Source organism: Chiloscyllium plagiosum, unplaced genomic scaffold, assembly GCF_037043375.1.
Source record: "Chiloscyllium plagiosum isolate Xiang-an unplaced genomic scaffold, Cpla_swu_hap1 HiC_scaffold_11, whole genome shotgun sequence".
Lineage (NCBI taxonomy): Eukaryota > Metazoa > Chordata > Chondrichthyes > Orectolobiformes > Hemiscylliidae > Chiloscyllium > Chiloscyllium plagiosum.
Window position 1 is genome coordinate 863241 of NW_028270149.1, and position 25977 is coordinate 889217.

A 25977-nucleotide genomic window follows, 5' to 3' on the forward strand; every position below is an offset into this window, starting at 1 on the left:
CTGAACCAAACCTGGATAGTTAATGAGTTGTAACTCAAATTCTCATTGAGAAATACTTAACCTGAGAATATTTCCATTAACCCATGTAATTCTCCACTGCTCCCATCTATGCAGCCCTTCACTCCAGTTTGAAGCAGCATGGGCATTGACCAACATAGCATCAGGAACATCAGCACAAACACAGGCTGTAGTCAAAGCTAGTAAGTGATCAAACAAACTTTTTATGATCTGCTGTTATACGGTGGTCATTGTTCAGAAATTTGTTTGGACTTTGCTGTTTGAGTAAAGTCTTACCATCCCACTTGTATGAGAAATATATTGACTAGAAGTTTCAGCATGGAATCCAGGAACAGAAGGCCAATCAATGTGAAGAGTTTGGAGTTTGCTTAAATTGCAGATCAGGAAAGGAAAACTGCATTGTAAAATGAGATTACAGCTGTTAAGTTATCCTAGAATAAGCCTCTTAGAGCTCTGGAAATTTGTTGTATTAGCAATGATTATTGAAGGTGTAGGGTTGGAATACACTGCAGGATTTCAAAATGAAAGATGTTTGTCTCTTGGGAAATGTCAGTGTTTAACTGTTTTAGTGCGGGTCACCATTGATTTTTGTGATTTACCTGTTTCCATGTTGGGGGTCAACAGTGTCACTGGTAGATGTGTGCCAAAGAAAGCTGTGGCAAGACTAACAATTATCAATGAATCCAGTTTCCAAAAGTTAACAAATGTTTTTGTCTGTAATTTTATCTCAGTAAATGCGTAAGATCTTTCAGTGATGTCCAGGTGATTTACGCTAGAGATTTTTCAATTTTATATTCCACAAAATAGACTACCATCTATTCAGTGATATCTGAATTATCTTGGTTTGTGAGCATCTTAAAGAAAATGACTCACTTGCTGTAATTGTTTCAATAATGCAGACAAAAGTATTTGGAGTAAGTACACTGCTTAGGCATTGTAATAACCAGCTTCAATGTTCTATTACAGATGCTGTGCCTTATTTCCTAAGGTTGTTGCACTCACCACATCAAAATGTCTGTGAACAAGCAGTTTGGGCCTTGGGGAACATAATTGGTGAGAACCTAACCAGTTGAAGAATATTACACTGAAAGTGGTTTGGTATCTGGGGTATTATGGACAGAGGGGTTGTCTCTCTAGTTTTAGTCTCCCCCTCAAGCTGAAGTATCTCTACACCTGCGGATTAAACTCCCACTTAAACCTAAAGACCATTTTTAACATTTCACTCCTGGCTGGACCACCAGTTATTGCTCATCCGTTAGGACCTGATCAACTTAATCACTAGTGTTGCTGCCAATACATTCTTAACTGTGGACTTTGAAATCCCCCATCCAGAGTACATTTTGCATTCTTGCCATCCTCAGTGCTGCCTCCAAATGTTGGTTAATGTGGAGGAGCAATGATTTATCAACTGAGGGAAGACAGTATGGTAATCAGCTGGAGATTTCCTTGCCCATGTTTAGCCTGAAGCCATAAAACTTCATGGAGTCTGGGGTAAATGTTGAGGCCTCCCAGGGCAACTCTTTCCTGACTGTATACCACTTTGCCTCCAACTCTGCTGGTTCTATCCTGTCAATGGGACAGGACATATCCAGGGATGGTTCTGCTGGTGTCTGGGACATTGCCTGTAATGTATGATTCTGTGAGAATGACTATGTCATGCTGTTGCTTGACTGGTCTAAGGGACATTCCTGAAGAAGGGCTTATGCCCAAAACGTCGATTCTCCTGTTCCTTGGATGCTGCCTGACCTGCTGCGCTTTTCCAGCAACACATTTTCAGCTAAGGGACATCTCTCCCAAGTTTGGCACTAGCCCCTGAATGTTAGTAAGGAGGCCTTTGCAGGGTTGATGGGGCCATTTCTGCTGTAGTCTTTTCTAGTTTGGTTTTAGCAAGCAGGCTGTTCAAAGCTGCAGGTCAAAGAAAGCTGCTGCAGTGAAAAGAGGTTCCATGCTTCAGCCAGTGATCCTTAGCTGATCCTCTCTGCGATATTTCTGTCCTATAAGAACCTGTGTTTGAATTTACCTCTTTGCCAATGGGGTGTATTTATGGGATGTTGCTTGAAATTGGAAGAGCTCTTTGTTAAGTTGCGGGGGATATTGTTTCAGTCGGGTCTGTTATGGACCAGGCCAGACCCCCCCTCACAATTTTTTAAGAAGGTAGCCTAGACCCTAAATTTTTTAGTTGTTTTAGGCAGATGTAAAATGGATATTTCAGGAGTGATGTAGCTGGTCAAACCACTCAGTTTTAAACAAAACAATTTATTTACAGACTACCAAATGAAACACAAACAGAAACACGAAGAGATCAGAATATACAATAGCTTATCTGAAAACCCAACGTGGCCACTCCCCTTTCATTTAACAAGTGTTTTAAAAAATCCTAAAAGCCCTTTTCCCTGATTGTTGCCTTAGGCAGTATCTGTTAGCCATAAACAATGTTGCTACTCAAAACAAATTGGAACCTCTGCCTTTTAGAGCCCCTTTTGAATAAACCAAGGACAACATAACATTGTTAAAGGAGCAGCATCATCACAATTGACAATGATTTAATGGGAGTGGGGTTGGTGGATTACACCTCTTCCCACCCTATCTCTTGCAAAAATGCCATCCCGTATTCCCAATTCCTCCGCCTCCGCCGTATCTGCTCCCAGGAGGACCAGTTCCACCATAGAACACACCAGATGGCCTCCTTCTTTAGAGACCGCAATTTCCCTTCCCACGTGGTTAAAGATGCCCTCCAACGCATCTCGTCCACATCCCACACATCTGCCCTCAGACCCAACCCCTCCAACCGCAACAAGGACAGAACGCCCCTGGTGCTCACCTTCCAACCTACCAACCTTCGCATAAACCAAATCATCCGCCGACATTTCCGCCACCTCCAAACAGACCCCACCACCAGGGATATATTTCCCTCCCCACCCCTCTCTGCCTTCCGCAAAGACCGCTCCCTCCATGACTACCTGGTCAGGTCCACGCCCCCCTATGACCCACCCTCCCATCCTGGCACTTTCCCCTGCCACCGCAGGAACTGTGAAACCTGTACCCACACCTCCTCCCTCACCTCCATCCAAGGCCCTAAAGGAGCCTTCCACATCCATCAAAGTTTTACCTGCACATCCACTAATATCATTTATTGTATCCGTTGCTCCCGATGCGGTCTCCTCTACATCGGGGAGACTGGGCGCCTCCTAGCAGAGCGCTTCAGGGAACATCTCCGAGACACCCGCACCAATCAACCAAACCGCCCTGTGGCCCAACATTTCAACTCCCCCTCCCACTCTGCCGAGGACATGGAGGTGCTGGGCCTCCTCCACCGCTGCTCCCTCACCACCAGACGCATGGAAGAAGAACGCCTCATCTTCCGCCTCGGAACACTTCAACCCCAGGGCATCAATGTGGACTTCAACAGCTTCCTCATTTCCCCTTCCCCCACCTCATCCTAGTTTCTGACCTCCAGCTCAACACTGTCTCCTTGACTTGTCCGGACTTGTCCGACCTGCCTAGCTCCTTTTCCACCTATCCACTCCACCCTCTCCTCCCTGACCTATCACCTTCATCTCCTCCCCCACTGACCTATTGTACTCTATGCTACTCTCTCCCCACCCCCGTATGCCATCCCGTATTCCCAATTCCTCCCCTCCTCTAGCTTATCTCTCCACGCTTCAGGCTCTCTGCCTTTATTCCTGATGAAGGGCTTTTGCCCGAAACGTCGATTTTGCCTGTCCTCGGATCTTGCCTGTCCTTGGATGCTGCCTGAACTGCTGTGCTCTTCCAGCACCACTAATCCAGAAAATGATTTAATGGCCATGAGTAGATTCTTAGTTCCTGATACTTCTTACTGAATTCAAATTCCACCAACTGTCATTGTTGAGTTTCTGGAATAATAATGTAGTGATAATGCCACTAGGCCACCTATGTATTTCTAACTTCAATGCCCTCACAAATGGCTTAGCCTCCACAGCCCTGTGCTGCAGTGAGTTCCATAGATAATCACCTTCTGCTGAAGAAATTCCTCCTTGCCTCAGTTCTGAAGGTTTGGCCCTTCACTCTGAGGCTGTGCCCTCGGGTCCTACTCTCTCCTGCTGGTGGAAACATCTTCTCCACATTGACTGTATCCAGGCCTGTCACTATTCTGTAAGATTCTATGAGATGCCCCCTCATCCTTCTAAACTCCATAGAGTACAGACCTAGAGTCCTCAAATGATCCTCATTTGACCACCCCTTCATCCCAGGAATCATTCTTGTAAACCTCCTCTGGAGCCCCCTCCAACACCAGGGCATTTTTCCTTAGAGAGAAGGATGCAACACTGCTCACAAAATTCCAAATGCAGTTGGACCAGAGCCTTATACAGCCTCAGCAGTACATTTCTGCTCTTGTATTCTAGCCCTCTTGAAAACTAATGCCAACATTACATTTGCCTTCCTAAATGCCCACTAAACCTGCATGTTTATTTTAAGAGAATTATGAACTAGGACTCCCAAGTCTCTTCGTGCTTCAGATTTCCAAAGCCTTTCACCATTTAGAAAACAATCATTGCCTCTACTCTTCTTATGAAATTGCATAGCCTGACACTTTCCCATATTGTAATCCATCTGCCACTTCTTTGCCCATGCACCTTGTCTGTCCAAGTCCTTCTGCAGCCTCCCTGCTTCCTCAACACGACCTGTCCCTTCACCTACCTTTGTGTCATCAGCAAAGTTAGTAACAATGCCCTCTCTTCCAAAGAAACATAGAAGATAGGAGTAGGAGGAGGCCATTCGGCCCTTCGACCCTACTCCACCATTCATCAAGATCATGGCTGATCATCCAACTCTAAAACCTAATCATAGAACATAGGACATTACAGCGCCGTACAGGCCCTTCGGCGCCCTTTCATACCAATCTGAAGCCCATCCCACCTACACTATTCTATGTACGTCCATTTGCCTGTCCAATGACGACTTAAATGCACTTAAACTTGGCGAATCTACTACTGATGTAGGCAAAGCATTCCATACCCTTACTACTCTCTGAGTAAAGAAACTACCTCTGACATCTGTCTTATACCTATCCCCCCTCATTTTAAAGTTGTGTCCCCTCGTGTTTGCCGTACTCATACTTGGAAAAAGGCTCTCCCTGTCCACCCTATCTAACCCTCTGATTATCTTGTATGTCTCTATTAAATCACCTCTCAACCTTCTTCTTTCTAACGAGAACAGCCTCAAGGCCCTCAGCCTTTCCTCGTAAGACATTCCTTCCATACCAGGCAATATCCTAGTAAATCTCCTCTGCACCCTTTCCAAAGCTTCCACATCCTTCTCATAATGCGGTGACCAGAACTGTACACAATACTCCAAGTGTGGCCATACCAGAACTTTGTGCAGCTGCAGCATAACCTCCTGGTTCCGGAACTCAATCCCTCTATTAATAAAGGCCAAAACACTATATGCTTTCTTAACAACCCTGTCAATCTGGGTGGCAACTTTCAGGGATCTGTGTACATGGACACTGAGATCTCTCTGCTCATTTGCACTCCATCAACTACAACCCTCTGTTTTCTTTCAGCAAGCCAATTACTGATCCAAACTGCTATGTCTCCCACAATCCCATTCCTCCGCATTTTGTATAATAGCCTATTGTGGGGAACCTTATCGAACACCTTGCTGAAATCCATATACACCACATCAACCGGTTTATTCTCATCCACATGTTTGGTCACTTTGTTAAAAAAGTCAATAAGATTCGTTAGGCACGACCTACCCTTCACAAAACCGTGCTGACTGTCCCTGATCAGATTATTCTTTTCTAGATGGTTATACATCCTATCTCTTATAACCTTTTCCAACACTTTACCAACAACTGAAGTGAGACTCACTGGTCTGCAATTACCAGGGTTGTCTCTACTACCCTTTTTGAACATTTGCTATCCTCCAGTCCTCAGGCACTATTCCTGTAGACAATGATGATTTGAAGATCAATGCCAAAGGCTCGGCAATCTCTTCCCTTGCTTCCCAGAGGATCCTAGGATAGATCCCATCCGGCCCAGGGGACTTGTCTATTTTCACACTCTGCTGGATTTTTAATACCTCTTCCTTGTGAACCTCAATCTCTTCTAGTCTAGATGCAAGTATCTCTGTATCTTCCTCGCCAGCATTTACATTTTCATTTTCTATAGTGAACAATGTCGAAAAATATTTATTTAGTGCTTCCCCCATCTCTTCTGACTCCACACACAACTTCCCACTATTATCCTTGATTGGCCCTAATTTAACTCTCGTCATTCTTTTATTCCTGATATATCTGCGGAAAGCCTTAGCGTTAAGCCTGATCCTATCCGCCAACAACTTCTCTTGTCCCCTCCTGAGTTCTCTTTTTAGGTCTTTCCTGACTTCCTTGTAACCCTCAAGCGCCCTAACTGAGTTTTCACATTTTGTCCGAACATAAGCCGCCTTCTTCTTCTTGACCAGGGATTCCACTTCCTTAGTAAACCACGGCTCATGCGTTCTATATCTTCCTCCCTGCCTGACAGGTACATAATTATCTAGGACACACAGGAGCTTTTCCTTGAATAAGCTCCACATTTTTAATGTGCTCATCCCCTGCAGTTTCCTTCCCCATTCTACACTTCCTAAATCTTTCCTAATTGCATCGTAATTTCTCTTCCCCCAGCTGTAATCCTGCTTTCTCCCCCATAACCTTTGATCCGGTTTGCCCCAAGTATGTTTAGCTGCCCCTTGAATACATCCTTTGTTTTGGCATCAGCTACTTCCTGTGGTAATGAATTCCACAGGCTGACCATCCTTTGGATGAAGAAATGTCTCCTCATCACCATCCTAAATGGTCTACCCCAAATCCACAGACTGTGACCTCTGGTTCTGAACACACCCACCATTAGGAAAATCCTCCCTGCATCTACCCTATCTAGTCTTGTTATAATTTTATAAGTCTCTAAACAATTCCACCCTCATTTGTCTGAACTCCAGCAAAAACAATCCTAACCTAGTTAATCTGTCCACATAGGTCAGTCCCACCATCCCCAGAATCAGCCTGGGAAACCTTCGCTGCACTCCCTTGAGAGCAAGAGCATCCTTCCTCAGAAAAGAAAACCAAAATTTCACACAGTATTCCAGATGTGGCCTCATCAAGGCGCTGTATAATTGCAACAACACATCCCTTTTGCAATGAAGACCAATACACCATTTGCTTTCTTTCGTGCCTGCTGCATCTGCATGCTTACCTTCGCTGACTGTGGGTCCTGCTGCACACTCCCCTCTCCCAATTTACAGCTGTTCAGGTAGTAATCTGCCTTCTTGCTTTTGCTTCCAAAGTGAATAACCTCACATTTATCCAAATTGTACTGTACCTGCTGATTTGCCAACTCACCCAACCTGTCCAGATCATGCTGAAAGATCTCTGCATCCTCATCACTGTTCACCCTCCCACCCAACTTGGTATCATCTGCAAAGTTTGAGATGTTACATTTTGTTCCCTCACCCAAACCATTAATATATATTGTGAATAGCTGGGGTTCCAGCACTGATCCCTGTGGCACCTCACTAGTTACTGCCAGCCATTTGAAAAGGACCCATTAACTCCTACTTTTTGTTTCCTCTCTGCCAACAAGTTTTCTGTGCATCTGAATACACTTTCCCCAATCCCACACGCTTTAATCTTGCACAATAATCTCTAGTGCAGACAGATCGTTAATGTATAATGTGAATAGTTGTGGTCCCAACATTGACACCTGCAGAACTCCATCTTGAAAAAGATCCCCACGTCTATGCCTACTGCCAGTCAGCCAACAAGTACCTTGCCCCTAATATCACAGGCTCTTAGCTTATTTAGCAACCTCCTGTGTAGCATCTTGTCAAAAGCCTGAAAATCCAAATAGACCATGTCTACTGGCTCTCCTTTGTCAAACTTGCTTGTTAGATTAGATTACAGTGTGGAAACAGGCCCTTCGGCCTAACAAGTCCATACCGACCCGCTGAAGCGCAACCCACCCAGACCCATTCCCCTACATTTACCCCTTCACTTAACACTACAGGCAATTTAGCATGGCCAATTCACCTAACCTGCACATTTTTGGATTGTGGGAGGAAACCAGAGCCGCCGGAGGAAACCCACGCAGACACGGGCAGAATGTGCAAACTCCACACAGACAGTCGCCTGAGGCAGGTATTGAACACGGGTCTCTGGTGCTATGAGGCCACAGTGCTAACTACTGTGCCACCGTGCTGCCCTCTCAAAGAATTCTAAAAACTTTGTCAGGCATGACTTCCTTTCATGAAGCCATGCTGACTCAGTCCTATTTTACCATGCAATTCCAAGTTCTTGCAATATCATCCTTAATAATGCACTCTCAAATCTTACCAATGACCAAGGTCAGGCTAGCCAACCTACAGTTTGCTGTCTCCTGTTTATCTTTGTTCTTAAACAGGGGTGTAACGTTAGTCATTTTCTGTCTCTGGGACCGTCCCTGACTCCAGTGATTCCTGAAAGATTACCACCAATCCCTCTGCAATCTGCTCAGCTGTCTTCTTCAGAACTCTAAGGGGTAGTTCATCTGGTCTGGGTGATTTAGACTTTTCGGCTTCCCCAGCACCTTCTCCTTAGTGATGACCACTACACCCACCTTAGCACCCTAACTCTCTTCTAGTTCTGGTATGCTGCTGGTGTTTTCCACTGTGAAGACTGATGCAAAGTATCTGTTCATTCCTCCACCGTTTTTTGTTCCCCAATGCTATTTCTCCAGCCTCATTTTCTTGCAGTCCAATGTCTAGTCTTACCTTTTATATATCTTTCATGACTTTTGTAATTTCCTTTTATCTTACAAGCTGACTTATTCTCATATTTCAACTTCTCCACCTTACTGCCTTCTTGGTTATCCTCTGTTGGTTTTTAAAGGCTTCCCAGTGTGTTTCTTCTTCCTGGGGATGAACTTCTGCTGTGCTCCTGAATTACCCCCAGAAACTCCTGCCATTGCTGCTCCACCATCTTCCCTGCTAGGCTCCCCTTGCAATCAACTTTAGCCTGCTCCTCTCTCGTGTCTTTGTAGTTACTTTTACTCAGCGAGTTTTGAGAAGATTTGTAGCTCAGGTTAAGGTTTTGGATGTAGGTTTGCTCACTGAGCTGAAAGGTTCATTTCCAGACATTCCATTACCTTACTAGGTAACATCTTCAGTGCACCTCATGCGAAGCAATGCTGAAAATTCCTGCTTTCTATTTATATGTTTGGGTTTCTTTGGGTTGGTGATGTCATTTCCTGTGGTGATGTTATTTCCTGTGGTGAAGTCATTTCCTGTTCCTTTTCTCAGGGGGTGGTAGACGGGGTCTAACTTGATGTGTTTGTTGATAGCTGCCTCCTAGGGGGTTCCCTTACCTGAAGCTCCTTAGTCACGTTTACCAGTGGACTGTATCACAAACTGTTCCCCAGTGGACTGTATCACAAACTGCTTCAAAAACACCATCTTGTCGACATTCCACAAATTCCTTTTCTTGAGATCTGCTATAAACTTGATTTTCCGAGTCCACCTGCATACTGAGGTCCCTCATAGAACATAGAACAAGACAGCGCAGAACAGGCCTTTCGGCCCTCAATGTTGTGCTGAAATATGAACTAATCTAAGCTCATCCCCCTACACTATCTCATCATGATCCATATGCTTATCCAAGGACTGTTTAAATGCCCCTAATGTGGCTGAGGTAACCAAATTGGCAGGTAGGGCATTCCACGCCCTTACCACTCTTTGACTAAAGAACCTGCCTCTGACATCTGCCTTCAATCTATCACCCCTCAATGTGCAGCTATGCCCACTTGTACAAGCTGATGTAATCATCCTAGGAAAGAGACTTTCACTGTCCACCCTATCTAATCCTCTGATCATCTTTATGTTTCTATTAGATCTCCTCTTAGCCTTTTTCTCTCCAATGAGAACAGATCCAAGTCCCTCAGTCTTTCCTTATAAGACCTTCCCTCCAGACCAGGCAACATCCTCTGCACGTTTTCCAATGCTTTCACATCCTTCCCGAAATATGGCGACCAGAACTGTACACAGTATTCCAAGTGAGGCCGCACTAATGTTTTGTGCAGTTGCAACATGACATTACGGCTCTGGAACTCAATCCCTCTACCAATAAAATCTAACACACCTTATGCCTTCTTAACAGCACTATCAACCTGCGTGGTTCCACCACCACCGCTGACAACGCATTCCATGCGTTCACACTCTCTGTGTAAAGAACCTACCTCTGACGCCTCCTCTAAACTTTCTACCTCATATCTTAAAACTATGACCCCTTGTGCCAGTCAATCCTACCCCGGGGAAAAGTCTCTTGCTATTGGCTCTATCCATGCCTCTCATTACCTTGTACACCTCGATCAGTTCACCTTTCTTGCTCCTTCTTTCCAGCGAGAAAAGTCCGAGCTTAATCAACCTCTCTTTGGAAGATAAGCCCTCCAGTGCAGGCAGCATCCTGGTAAACCTTCTTTGCACCCTCTCCAAAGCCTCCGTATCTTTCCGATAATTGGGCCACCAGAACTGGACACAATATTCCAAGTATTGGAAGTGTTGGTCAGCTTCTCAAAAAACTCAATGAAATTTGTGAGACACGACTTGCCCTTGACGAAACCATGTTTACTATCTCCAATCAAATTGTTGTTTGCTAGATGATTAAAAATCTTATCTCTTATAAACCTTTCCAGAACCTTTCCTACAACAGATGTAAGCTCACTGGTCTATAATTACCTGGGTCATCTCTGCTGCCCTTCTTGAACAAGAGCACAGCATTTGCAATTCTCCAGTCCTCTGGTACTAAACCTGTAGACATTGACGACTCAAGGATCAAGGCCAAAGGTTCCACCATCTCCTCCCTAGCTTCCCAGAGAATCCTTGGATAAGTCCCATTCGGCCCAGGGGACTTATCTATTTTCACACCTTCTAGAATTGATAATACATCCTCCTTACTAACCTCAATCCCTTCAGGTCTAGTAGACCCTATCTCTGACTTCTCCTCTACAATATTCTCCTTTTCTTGATTGAAAACAGATGAGAAATATTCGTTTAGCATCTCTCCGATCTCCACAGGGTCCACACACAAATTCGCACTTCTGTCTTTGACTGGCCCTATTCCTACCCTAGTCATTCTTTTATTCCTCACATACCTATAGTAAGCTTTAGGGTTCTCCTTTATTCTACCTGCTAAAGACTGCTCATGTTCCCTCCTTTCTCTTCTTAACTCTCTGTTTAAATCCTTCCTAGCTAATCTGTAATTCTCCATCGCCTCATCTGTACCATCTCGTCTCATCGTCACATAAGCCTCCCCCTTCCGCTTAACAAGAAATACAATTTCTGCAGTAAACCATGGTTCCCTTCCCTTACCTTATCACTTCCTCCCACCGGGACATAGAACATAGAAAAGTATAGCACAAAACAGGCCCTTTGGCCCACGATGTTGTGCCGAGATTTAATCCTAATGTCAAATTAGGATTATAGTAACTTCACCTACACTCCCCTCAACTCACTGCTATCCATGTGCATGTCCAGCAGTCGCTTAATGACTATGCTTCCACCACCACAGCTGGCAACACATTCCATGTATTCACAACTCACTGCGTAAAGAACCTACCTCTGACATCTCCTTTATACCTTCCTCCTAATATTTTTAAACTATGACTTCTCGTACCAGTCAATCCTGCCCTGGGGAAAAGTCTCTGGCTATTGATTCTATCTATTCCTTTCATTATTTTGTACACCTCATACCCATCAAGGACACAAAATGTGTTCCCTAAACCAGCTCCACATTTTGATTGTCCCCATCCCCTGTATTTTGCTACCCCATTCTATGCATCCTAAGTCTTGCCTAATTGCATTATACTTGCCCTTCCCCCATCTATAACTTTTGCCATATGGCATGTACCTATCCCTTTCCATCGCGAAACTAAACGTAACCGAATTATGGTCATTCTCTCCAAAGTGCTCACCTACCACTAAATCAGACACCTGGCCTGGTTCATTATCAAGTACCAGATCCAGAATGCCTCACCTTCCGCCACGGAACACTTCAACCCCAGAGCATCAATGTGGACTTCTTCAGTTTCCTCATTTCCCCTTCCCCCAACTCACCCCAGTTCCAAACTTCCAGCTCAGCACTGTCCCTATGACTTGTCCTACCTGCCTATCTTCTTTTCCACCTATCCACTCCCCCCTCCCCCCACCCGATCACCTTCATCCCCTCCCCCACTCACCTATTGTACTCTATGCTATTTTCTCCCCACCCCCACCCTCCTCTCACTTATCTCTTCACCCTTCAGGCTCTCTGCCTGTATTCCTGATGAAGGGCTTTTGCCCGAAATGTCGATTTTATTGTTCCTCGGATGCTGCCTGAACTGCTGTGCTTTTCCAGCACCACTCTAATCTAGACTCTGGACATCTGCAGTCATTGTTTTTACCTAACATATATTCTTGACCCTACTCTATGCATGTATACAAAATGGCCACCACATTGAAGTCCCAGGTACCTATCCATGCTGCAAACTCACCTACCTTATTTTGGGTACTCCTGACGTTGAAATAGACACACTTCAAACCAGCTGTCTGCCAGCACATTCCTGTGACAGTGAAATCCTATCCATGTCCTCCCTACTCACATCCTCCTGTGTACTGGAACTACACCACAGGTTTCTGTCAGGTTCCTATCATGGTTATTGTAACAGTGCCTTTCTTACATGACTTTTCTATCTCCTGGTTTAGTTTCTTACATCTTGACTACTGCTCGGAGGCCTGTACATAATTTCATCATGGTCTTTTTTTCCTTTAGGATTCTCAACTCTACCCACAAGTATTCTACACCTTCTGACTCTGTATCACTTAGAGTCATAGAGTCATAGAGATGTACAGCATGGAAACAGACCCTTTGGTCTAACCTGTCCATGCCGACCAGATATCCCAACTCAATCTAGTCCCACCTGCCAGCACCTGGCCCATATCCTTCCAAACCCTTCCTACTTATATACCCATCCAAATGCCTCTTAAATGTTGCAATTGTACCAGCCTCCACCACATCCTTTGGCAGCTCATTCCAAACACGTAGCACCCTCAGTGTGAAAACGTTGCCCCCTATGTCTCTTTTATATCTTTCCCCTCTCACCCTAAACCTATGCCCTCCAGTTCTGGAACTCCCCAACCCCAGGGAAAAGACTTTGTCTATTTATCCTATCCATGCCCCTCATAATTTTGTAAACCTCTATAAGGTCACCCCTCAGCCTCCGATGCTCCAGGGAAAACAGCCGCAGACTATTCAGTCTCTCCCTGTAGCTCAGATCCTTCAACCCTGGCAACATCCTTGTAAATCTTTTCTGAACCCTTTCAAGTTTCGCAACATCTTTCCGATAGGAAGGAGACCAGAATTGCACGCAATATTCCAACAGTGGCCTAACCACTATCCTGTACAGCCGTAAGATGACCTCCCAACTGCTGTACTCAGTACTCTGACCAATAAAGGAAAGCATACCAAACGCCTTCTTCGCTATCTTATCTACCTGCGACTCCACTTTCAAGGAGCTATGAACCTGCACTCCAAGGTCTCTGTTCAACAACACTCCCTAGGACCTTACTATTAAGTGTATAGGTCCTGCTAAGATTTGCTTTCCCAAAATGCAGCACCTCGCATTTATCTGAATTAAATTCCATCTGCCACTTCTCAGCCCACTGGCCCATCTGGTCCAGATCCTGTTGTAATCTGAGGTAATCTTCGCTGTCCACTACACCTCCCATTTTGGTGTCATCTGCAAACTTACTAACTGTACCTCTTATGCTCGCATCCAAATCATTTATATAAATGACAAAAAGCAGAAGACTCAGCACCGATCCTTGTGACACTCCACTGGTCACAGGCCTCCCGTCTGAAAAACAACCCTCCACCACCACCCTCTGTCTTCTACGTTTGAGCCAGTTCTGTATCCAAATGGCTAGTTCTCCCTGTATTCCGTGAGATCTAACCTTGCTAATCAGTCTCCCATGAGGAACCTTGTTGAATGCCTTACTAAAGTCCATATAGATCACATCTGCTCTGCCCTCATCAATCTTCTTTCTTACTTCTTCAAAAAACACAATCAAGTTTGTGAGACATGATTTCCCATGCACAAAGCCATGTTGACTATCCCTAATCAGTCCTTGCCTTTCCAAATACATGTACATCCTGTCCCTCAGGATTCCCTCCAACAACTTGCCCACCACTCAGGTCAGGCTCACTGGTCTATAGTTCCCTGGCTTGTCTTTACTGCCCTTCTTAAACAGTGGCACCACATTTTCCAACCTCCAGTCTTCCGGCACCTCACCTGTGACTATCGATGATACAAATATCTCAGCAAGAGGCCCAGCAATCACTTCTCTAGCTTCCCACAGAGTACTCGGGTGCACCAATTTATCCACCTTTAACCGTTTCAAGACATCCAGCACTTCCTCCTCTGTAATCTGGACATTTTGCAAGATGTCACCATCTATTTCCCTATAGTCTATGTCTTCCATATCCTTTTCCACAGTAAATACTGATGCAAAATATTCATTTAGTATCTCCCCCATTTTCTGTGACTCCACACAAAGGCCGCCTTGCTGATCTTTGAGGGGCCCTATTCTTTGAGGGGCCCTATTCCCTAGTTACTCTTTTGTCCTTAATATATTTGTAAAAACCCTTTGGATTCTCCTTAATTCTGTTTACCAAAGCAATCTCATATGCCCTTTTTCCCTCCTGATTTCCCTCTTAAGTGTACTCTTACTTCCTTTATACTCTTCTAAGGAGTGATCTATCCTGTCTATACCTGACATATGCTTCCTTCTTTTTCTTAACCAAACCCTCAATTTCTTTAGTCATCCAGCATTCCCTATACCTACCAGCCCTCCCTTTCACCCTGACAGGAATATACTTTCTCTGTATTCTTGTTATCTCACTTCTGAAGGCTTCCCATTTTCCAGCCATCCCTTTACCTGCGAACATCTGCCTCCAATCAGCTTTCGAAAGTTCTTGCCTAATACCGTCAAAATTGGCCTTTCTCCAATTTAGAATTTCAACTTTTAGTTCTGGTCTATTCTTTTCCATCGCTGTTTTAAAACAAATAGAATTATAGTCGCTGGCCCCAAAGTGCTACCCCACTAACACCTCAGTCACCTGCCCTGCCTTATTTCCCAAGAGTAGGTCAAGTTTTGCACCTTCCCTAGTAGGTACATCCACATACTGAATCAGAACATTGTCTTGTACACACATAAGAAATTCCTCTCCATCTAAACCTTTAACACTATGGCAGTCCCAGTCGATGTTTGGAAAGTTAAAATCCCTGACCATAACTACCCTATTATTCCTACAAATAGCTGAGATCTCCTTACAAGTTTGTTTCTCAATTTCCCTCTGACGATAAGAACATGGCAGATGGGATATAATGTGAATAAGTGTTAAATTATCCACTTTTGTCAGAAAGTCAGAAGATTTCTTAAATGGGAAACTGAGAGTTTCCAAAAGGATGTGGGTGCCCTTGTTCATGAGTTGCTAAAAGTTATTACGGATGTGCATCAAGCAATTAGGAAGTCAAATGGTACTTTGACCTTCATCACAAGGGGATTTGCGTTCAGAAATAAGGATGTCTTGCTGCAATTGTGTAGCGCCTTGGTGACACTGCACCGGGATATACTGCCTTCAATTTTGTTCTCCTTATTTAAAGAATGATATGTATGCTATGGAGGGAGTGCAACAAAGGTTTACCCCTGAGATGGCAGAATTGGTTTATGAGGAAAGGTTGAAGAAACTAGCTCTGTATTCACAGAATACAGAATTTCACAGAATGATCTCCTAGAAACTTACAAAATTTTTGCGAGTGTGATAGAGTGGATGTTGATGAGAGGTTTCCTCTGGCTGGTGAGTCTAGACCAGGGAAAATATTCTCAGGACAAGATATAGTCCATATAACACTGAGATGAGAAGAAATATCTCTGATCAGAGGTTAGGGAAACTTTGGAATTCTTTACCCCAGAGAGCTGTGGGGTCTCAGTCTTTGAGCAGGTTGAAAGCAGAATTTGATAGATTTTTGGAGACTAAGAAGATCAAGGGATACTGAGAGAAAATCGCATTAAGGTGGGTAATTTCATTGAATAGTGGACTAGGCTTGAGGGGTTGAATGGTTTATTCTCAAACCTGGCAGGCATTCCTCTCTCTGTCATCAACTGGAGATTATGAAAGGCCATCATGATGTAGAGAAATATTTCCCAGAGTATTTCTTATCTGAATTGACCTTTAGTTTCCTGTTTTTGCTCTGTCCCTGGAAATTGTATGCATTGGGGAAGTATTTGTAGAGTAAGCATACCTAGCCAGCTTGTCTTTTACTGTTGTTTATCAGTTCGTGAGAGTTGTAAAAATTGCATTTTTGTCAGCAAGTAACTGAGGACCTTGGCAGTTCATTAATGACAGTGATTATGGCAAGCTCTTTTGGTATGGCTTACTGATGCAATTTTGAGGAATGTTTTGTAAGTATGTGTATGTATGTGTTTGTGTGAGAGAGAGGAGAGAGTGTGTGTGCACATGAAGTGAATCAGTAATATATTGACTCTTGTTTCTGTCTATTGAAATCTTCCCTCTTTTCAGGTGATGGACCTCAGTGTAGAGACTACGTCATCAGTCTAGGAGTGATAAAGCCCCTGCTCTCATTTATTAATCCTTCTATCCCAATCAGCTTTTTAAGGAATGTCACATGGGTAATTGTAAATCTGTGCAGAAATAAAGACCCAGCACCACCAGGAGAAACAATTCAGGAGGTAGGTTTCCTTCACCAGCTCCTGCAGCTGTGCTGCCTATATTGAGAGAGGCAGGCATTACTTCACTATCAAGCCTTAATATTGTGTTTTTGATTTCTATTTCTGTTGTCTCTCCAATTTTCCTTTTCTGCTTAATTGTTAGCACAGGAACTATTAGAGACCTGATTCCTGGAAAGTGGGAAAATGACTCCATCAGTACATCCCCTGCTTGTGTGAAATGGTTTACCAGCTTCAGTTAGCAAATCCACAAGGAACCCCTGAATGCAGCATCCCAGGAATGAAAAGCTTAACATATGAGGAGAATTTGAGAACTCTAGGTCTATACTCGATAAAGTTTAGAAGAATGAGGAGGGATCTAATTGAAACATACAGCATACTGAATGGCCTGGACAGAATGAATGTTGAGAAGATGTTTCCGTTGATAAGAGAGACTGGGACCCGAGGTCACAGCCTTAGAATAAAGGGACGACCTTTTAGAATGGAAATTAAGGAGAAAATTATTTAGCAAGAGAGTGGTGAATCTGTGGAATTCATTGCTACAGAAGGCTGTGGAGGCCAGGTCATTGAGTATACTTAAGGCTGAGACAGATAGGTTGTTGATTTTCAAGGGATCAAGAATTACGGGGAGAAAGCGAGAGAATGGAGTTGAGAAACTTATCAACCATGATTGAATGGTGGACCAGACTCAATGGGCTGAATGGCCTAATTTCTGCTCCTATGTCTTTATGGTCTTATGTAGCAGCTGTACCTGACACTGTGTGGCTGATGACTTCTTTGTGTTTTATCCCATAGTAAATGTGCACTTAAAGCCTTGAACTGCAAGGCAAAACCATTGGCTACTCAACTGTCCCTGTTTAATATTGGACAGCTAAAACACTGAGATGATAAAATTTCATGTGACACATTCTCTGTATCTGCAATGTAGTGAACCAAAACACTGGTCTGTGAGTATATGCAAAAGTCTGTGGAGGCAATGTCACTGAATATATTCAAGAAAGAGTTTAATATATGATTACGTTTTTAGGGTGTCAAGAAAGTGGATATATAGCATTGAGCTAGAGGATAAGCTGTGATCATCTTGAATGGTTAAATAGACTCGAAGGGTCAAAGGCCTTTCGTTTTTCTGTGTAGCATCCAGTACATATAGGTGTGTCACATTGTCAGTCTGACTGACAGTTTTAAAATTTGTTGACAAAAATAACTTGTACTTTGCGTCTATTTCCAGTCAACAAAACAGGTGACAGTCATTCTGTGATTCATTGCTGAGACAATGACCATAATAGTGTAAGATGATGCAGTGTAAAATAGGTCATTTAGCCTATTGAGTCTACTCTGTCATTCACTAAGATCATGGCTGATCTGATAATACTTTCCTGACGTTTCTCTATAACCTTTGATTCCCTCACTGATTAAAAATCTGTGTAACTTAGTCTTGAATGTCCTTAACAGCTGAAGCTTGACAGCTCTCTGTGGTAAAGATTTACACAGGTGCATTACTCTCTGAGAGAAGAAATTCCTTCTCACCTCCTGAATTTGTGACCCCATCTTCTGAGAATATGCCCTCTGGTCCTACATTTGCCCACGTCTCCTGTGTCAGGTCCTTTAAGAATCTTAGATGTTTCAATAATGGCGCCTTTCATCATTCTAAACTCCAGTGAGGACTGGCCCAGTCTGTTCAATTGCTCCTCAAAAAACAATCCCTCCATACCAAATATTAATCTAATCAACCTTCAGTGGACTATCTTCAATGCCCAGTACATCTTACCTGACATAAGAAACTAAAACTACCCACAGTATTACAGCTGTTATACTCCATTCCTCTTCAAAATAAAAGCCAACCTTCTATTTGCCTTCCCTCTTACCTGCTGAACTTAGATTATGGCTTTTTGTGATTCATGGATAAGGACTTCCAAATCCCTCTATTCTGTAGTTTTCTGCAGTCTTTCTCCATTTAAGTAACATTCAGCTTCTTTATTCTTGCTGTCAACACAAAACATAGAACAATACAGCGTAGACAGGCCCTTCGGCCCTCGATGGTGCGCTGACTTGTGAACTAATTTAAGCTCATCCCCCTACACTAACCCATCATCATCCATATGCATATCCAAGAATTGTTTAAATCTCCCTAATGTGGCTGAGTTAACTACATTGGCAGGTAGGGCATTCCACGTCCTTACCACTGTCTGAGTAAAGAACCTGCCTCTGACATCTGTCTTAAATCTATCACCCCTGAATTTGTAGTTATGCCCCCTCGTACAAGCATATTCCTTCTCACCTCCTGAATTTGTGACCCCATCTTCTGAGAATATGCCCTCTGGTCCTACATTTGCCCACGTCTCCTGTGTCAGGTCCTTTAAGAATCTTAGATGTTTCAATAATGGCGCCGTTCATCATTCTAAACTCCAGTGAGGACTGGCCCAGTCTGTTCAATTGCTCCTCAAAAAACAATCCCTCCATACCAAATATTAATCTAATCAACCTTCAGTGGACTATCTTCAATGCCCAGTACATCTTACCTGACATAAGAAACTAAAACTACCCACAGTATTACAGCTGTTATACTCCATTCCTCTTCAAAATAAAAGCCAACCTTCTATTTGCCTTCCCTCTTACCTGCTGAACTTAGATTATGGCTTTTTGTGATTCATGGATAAGGACTTCCAAATCCCTCTATTCTGTAGTTTTCTGCAGTCTTTCTCCATTTAAGTAACATTCAGCTTCTTTATTCTTGCTGTCAACACAAAACATAGAACAATACAGCGTAGACAGGCCCTTCGGCCCTCGATGGTGCGCTGACTTGTGAACTAATTTAAGCTCATCCCCCTACACTAACCCATCATCATCCATATGCATATCCAAGAATTGTTTAAATCTCCCTAATGTGGCTGAGTTAACTACATTGGCAGGTAGGGCATTCCACGTCCTTACCACTGTCTGAGTAAAGAACCTGCCTCTGACATCTGTCTTAAATCTATCACCCCTGAATTTGTAGTTATGCCCCCTCGTACAAGCATATTCCTTCTCACCTCCTGAATTTGTGACCCCATCTTCTGAGAATATGCCCTCTGGTCCTACATTTGCCCACGTCTCCTGTGTCAGGTCCTTTAAGAATCTTAGATGTTTCAATAATGGCGCCTTTCATCATTCTAAACTCCAGTGAGGACTGGCCCAGTCTGTTCAATTGCTCCTCAAAAAACAATCCCTCCATACCAAATATTAATCTAATCAACCTTCAGTGGACTATCTTCAATGCCCAGTACATCTTACCTGACATAAGAAACTAAAACTACCCACAGTATTACAGCTGTTATACTCCATTCCTCTTCAAAATAAAAGCCAACCTTCTATTTGTCTTCCCTCTTACCTGCTAAACTTAGATTATGGCTTTTTGTGATTCATGGATAAGGACTTCCAAATCCCTCTATTCTGTAGTTTTCTGCAGTCTTTCTCCATTTAAGTAACATTCAGCTTCTTTATTCTTGCTGTCAACACAAAACATAGAACAATACAGCGTAGACAGGCCCTTCGGCCCTCGATGGTGCGCTGACTTGTGAACTAATTTAAGCTCATCCCCCTACACTAACCCATCATCATCCATATGCATATCCAAGAATTGTTTAAATCTCCCTAATGTGGCTGAGTTAACTACATTGGCAGGTAGGGCATTCCACGTCCTTACCACTGTCTGAGTAAAGAACCTGCCTCTGACATCTGTCTTAAATCTATCACCCCTGAATTTGTAGTTATGCCCCCTCGTACAAGCATATTCCTTCTCACCTCCTGAATTTGTGACCCCATCTTCTGAGAATATGCCCTCTGGTCCTACATTTGCCCACGTCTCCTGTGTCAGGTCCTTTAAGAATCTTAGATGTTTCAATAATGGCGCCGTTCATCATTCTAAACTCCAGTGAGGACTGGCCCAGTCTGTTCAATTGCTCCTCAAAAAACAATCCCTCCATACCAAATATTAATCTAATCAACCTTCAGTGGACTATCTTCAATGCCCAGTACATCTTACCTGACATAAGAAACTAAAACTACCCACAGTATTACAGCTGTTATACTCCATTCCTCTTCAAAATAAAAGCCAACCTTCTATTTGCCTTCCCTCTTACCTGCTGAACTTAGATTATGGCTTTTTGTGATTCATGGATAAGGACTTCCAAATCCCTCTATTCTGTAGTTTTCTGCAGTCTTTCTCCATTTAAGTAACATTCAGCTTCTTTATTCTTGCTGTCAACACAAAACATAGAACAATACAGCGTAGACAGGCCCTTCGGCCCTCGATGGTGCGCTGACTTGTGAACTAATTTAAGCTCATCCCCCTACACTAACCCATCATCATCCATATGCATATCCAAGAATTGTTTAAATCTCCCTAATGTGGCTGAGTTAACTACATTGGCAGGTAGGGCATTCCACGTCCTTACCACTGTCTGAGTAAAGAACCTGCCTCTGACATCTGTCTTAAATCTATCACCCCTGAATTTGTAGTTATGCCCCCTCGTACAAGCATATTCCTTCTCACCTCCTGAATTTGTGACCCCATCTTCTGAGAATATGCCCTCTGGTCCTACATTTGCCCACGTCTCCTGTGTCAGGTCCTTTAAGAATCTTAGATGTTTTAATAATGGCGCCTTTCATCATTCTAAACTCCAGTGAGGACTGGCCCAGTCTGTTCAATTGCTCCTCAAAAAACAATCCCTCCATACCAAATATTAATCTAATCAACCTTCAGTGGACTATCTTCAATGCCCAGTACATCTTACCTGACATAAGAAACTAAAACTACCCACAGTATTACAGCTGTTATACTCCATTCCTCTTCAAAATAAAAGCCAACCTTCTATTTGCCTTCCCTCTTACCTGCTGAACTTAGATTATGGCTTTTTGTGATTCATGGATAAGGACTTCCAAATCCCTCTATTCTGTAGTTTTCTGCAGTCTTTCTCCATTTAAGTAACATTCAGCTTCTTTATTCTTGCTGTCAACACAAAACATAGAACAATACAGCGTAGACAGGCCCTTCGGCCCTCGATGGTGCGCTGACTTGTGAACTAATTTAAGCTCATCCCCCTACACTAACCCATCATCATCCATATGCATATCCAAGAATTGTTTAAATCTCCCTAATGTGGCTGAGTTAACTACATTGGCAGGTAGGGCATTCCACGTCCTTACCACTGTCTGAGTAAAGAACCTGCCTCTGACATCTGTCTTAAATCTATCACCCCTGAATTTGTAGTTATGCCCCCTCGTACAAGCATATTCCTTCTCACCTCCTGAATTTGTGACCCCATCTTCTGAGAATATGCCCTCTGGTCCTACATTTGCCCACGTCTCCTGTGTCAGGTCCTTTAAGAATCTTAGATGTTTCAATAATGGCGCCTTTCATCATTCTAAACTCCAGTGAGGACTGGCCCAGTCTGTTCAATTGCTCCTCAAAAAACAATCCCTCCATACCAAATATTAATCTAATCAACCTTCAGTGGACTATCTTCAATGCCCAGTACATCTTACCTGACATAAGAAACTAAAACTACCCACAGTATTACAGCTGTTATACTCCATTCCTCTTCAAAATAAAAGCCAACCTTCTATTTGCCTTCCCTCTTACCTGCTGAACTTAGATTATGGCTTTTTGTGATTCATGGATAAGGACTTCCAAATCCCTTTATTCTGTAGTTTTCTGCAGTCTTTCTCCATTTAAGTAACATTCAGCTTCTCTATTCTTGCTGTCAACACAAAACATAGAACAATACAGCGTAGACAGGCCCTTCGGCCCTCGATGGTGCGCTGACTTGTGAACTAATTTAAGCTCATCCCCCTACACTAACCCATCATCATCCATATGCATATCCAAGAATTGTTTAAATCTCCCTAATGTGGCTGAGTTAACTACATTGGCAGGTAGGGCATTCCACGTCTTTACCACTGTCTGAGTAAAGAACCTGCCTCTGACATCTGTCTTAAATCTATCACCCCTGAATTTGTAGTTATGCCCCCTCGTACAAGCTGACGTCATTATCCTAAGAACAAGACTTTCACTGTCTACGCTATCTAATCCTCTGATCATCTTGTATGTCTCTATCAAATCCCCTCTTAGCCTTCTTCTTTCCAATGAGAACAGACCCAAGTCCCTCAGCCTTTCCTCATAAGAGCTTTTCTCCAGACCAGGAAACATCCTGATAACTCTCCTCTGCACCTTTTCCAATGCTTCCAAGTCCTTCCTGTAATGTGGCGACCAGAACTATACACAATTTTCCAAGTGCGGCTGCATCAGAGTTTTGTACAGCTGCAGCATGACCTTGTGGCTCCGAAACCTAATCCCTCTACCAATAAAAGCTAACACATCATATGACTTCTTAACAAGCCTATCAACCTGGGTGGTGACTTGCAGGGATCTATGCACATGGACACCGAGATCTCTGCTTATCTACACTACCAAGAATCTTACCATTAGCCCAGTACTCTTTATTGCTGTTTCTCCCTCCAAAGTGAATCACCTCGCACCTTTCCACATTAAACTCCATTTTCCATTTCTGAGCCGAGCTCTGCAGCTTGTCTATGTCCCTCTGTAACCTGCACTGTCCACAACTCCAATGACCTTAGTGTCATCTGCAAATTCACCATTGGTAACTGAACTCCAGGATGAACATTTTCCATCAATCACCACCCTCTGTCTTCTTTCAGTTAGCCAATTTTTGTATTAAACCTCTAAATCATCCTCAATCCCATGCCTCCATATTTTGTGCCATAGCCTATCATAGGAAACCTTATCAAATGTCTTACTGAAATCCATATACACTATATCAACCACTTTACCCTCATCCATTTGTTTGGTCACCTCAAAGAACTCAATAAGGTTAGTGAGGCACAGCCTACCCTTCACAAAACCACGTTGACTATCCCTAATCACCTTATTCCTTTCTGGATGATTGTAAATAGACAATAGGTGCAGGAGTAGGCCATTCTGCCCTTCGAGCCTACACCACCATTCAATATGATCATAGCTGATCATCCTTAATCAGTATCCTGTTCCTGCCTTATCTCCATAACCCTTGATTCCACTATCCTTGAGAGCTCTATCCAACTCTTTCTTAAATGAATCCAGAGACTGAGCCTCCACTGCCCTCTGGGGCAGAGCATTCCACACAGCCACCACTCTCTGGGTGAAGACGTTTCTCCTCATCTCTGTCCTAAATGGTCTACCCCATATTTTTAAGCTGTGTCCTCTGGTTTGGCACTCACCCATCAGCGGAAACATGTTTCCTGCCTCCAGAGTGTCCAATCCTTTAATAATCTTATGTCTCAATCAGATCCCCTCTCAGTCTTCTAAACGCAAGGGTATACAAGCCCAGTCGCTCCAGTCTTTCACTGTAAGGTAGTCCCTCCATTCCAGGAATTGACTTCATGAACCTACGCTGCAGTAGTCCCTCAATAGTCAGAATGTCTTTCCTCAAATTTGGAGACCAGAACTGCACACAGTACTCCAGGTGTGGTCTCACCAGGGCCCTGTACAGCGGCAGAAGAACCTCTTTGCTTCTATACTCAATCCCTCTTGTAATGAAGGCCAGCATGCTATTAGCCTTCTTCACTACTTGCTGTACCTGCATGCTTACCTTCATTGACTTCTAACCTTTTCCAACACTCTTCCTACAACCGAAGTAAGGCTCACTGGTCTATAATTACCATGATTGTTCCTACTCCCTTTCTTGAACAAGGGGACAACATTTGCTATCCTTCAGTCGTTTGGCACTATTCCTGTAGACCATGACAACATCAAGATCAAAGCCTCTGCAATATCTTCCCTGGCTTCCCTGAGAATCCTAGGATAAATCCCATCCGGCCCAGGGGATTTATCTAATTTCACACTTTCCAGAATTGCTAACAGCTCCTCTTTGGGAACCTCAATCCCATTTAGTCAAGTAGCCTGTTTCTCAGTATTCTCCATAACACTGTCTTTTTCCAGTGTGAATACCGATGAAAAATATTCATTTAGCGCTTCTGCCAACTCCTCGGACTACACGCACAACTTCCCACTACTGTTCTTGACTGGCCCTAATCTTATTCTATTCATTCTTTTATTCCTAATATACTTATAAAAATCTTTAGGGTTATCCTTGATCCTATTTGCCAACAACTTCTCATATCCCCTCATGGCTTTTCTTAGCTCTCTCTTGAGGTCTTTTCTGGCTAGCCTGCCACTGTCAAGCGCCCTAACTGAGCCTTCACGTCTCATCCTAACATAAGCCTTATTCTTCCTCTTGACAAGAGATTCAACTTCTTTAGTAAACCACAGATCCCACGCTCGACCATTTCCTCCCTGCCTGACAGGTACATACTTATCAAGGACACGCAGTAGCTGTTCCTTGAATAAAATCCACGTTTCAGTTGTGCCCATCCTCTGCAGTTTCCTACCCCATCCTATGCATTCTAAATCTTGCCTAATCGCATCATAATTGCCTTTCCCCCAGTTATAACTCTTGCCCTGCGCTATATATCTTTCCCTTTCCATTGCTAAAGTAAGCATAACCGAATTGTGGTCACTATCAACAAAGTGCCAACCTATCTCCAAATCTAACACCTGGCCGGATTCATTACCCAATACCAAATCCATTGTGGCCTCACCCTTTTTGGCTGGTCAATATGCTGTGTCAGGAAACCCTGCTGCACACATTGGACAAAAACTGACCCATCTAAAGTACTTGAACTATAGTATTTCCAGTCAGTGTTTGGAAAGTTAAAGTCCCCCATAACAACTAAACTCTTACTCTCACTCCTATCCAGAATCATTATTGCTATCCTTTCCTCTACATCTCTGGAGCTATTCAGAAGCCTATAAGAAAACTCCCAACAGGGTGGCCTCTCTTTTCCTGTTTCTAACCTCAGCCCATACTACCTCAGTAGACGAGTGTCTGCCACCATAATGCTGTCCTTGACTAACAGTGCCACACCTCCCTCTCTTTTACCATCTTCTGTGTTCTTACTGAAACATCTAAATCCCAGAATCTGCAGTAACCATTCCTGTCCCAGCTGTATCCATGTCTCTGAAAGGACCACAACATCGAAGTTCCAGGTACCAACCATGCCACAAGTTCACTCACCTTATTCTGGATGCTCCTGGTGTTGAAGTAGACAAACTTCAAGCCTCCTTCCTGCTTGCCAGTGCAGTCTTGC

At 43.5% G+C, this 25977-nt stretch overlaps 1 protein-coding gene across 2 annotated transcripts in view; it reads left to right on the forward strand.

The window, feature by feature from the left end:
* Positions 1–25977, forward strand: part of LOC122561991 (importin subunit alpha-4-like) — a 138937-nt gene that overhangs the window by 62082 nt on the left and 50878 nt on the right. For both annotated transcript variants that reach the window (XM_087991823.1, XM_087991822.1), the window contains 3 exons: positions 115–200; positions 985–1071; positions 16628–16797. In XM_087991823.1, the coding sequence (XP_087847949.1) occupies positions 115–200; positions 985–1071; positions 16628–16797 (343 nt within the window). The remainder of the gene's footprint in view (positions 1–114; positions 201–984; positions 1072–16627; positions 16798–25977) is intronic.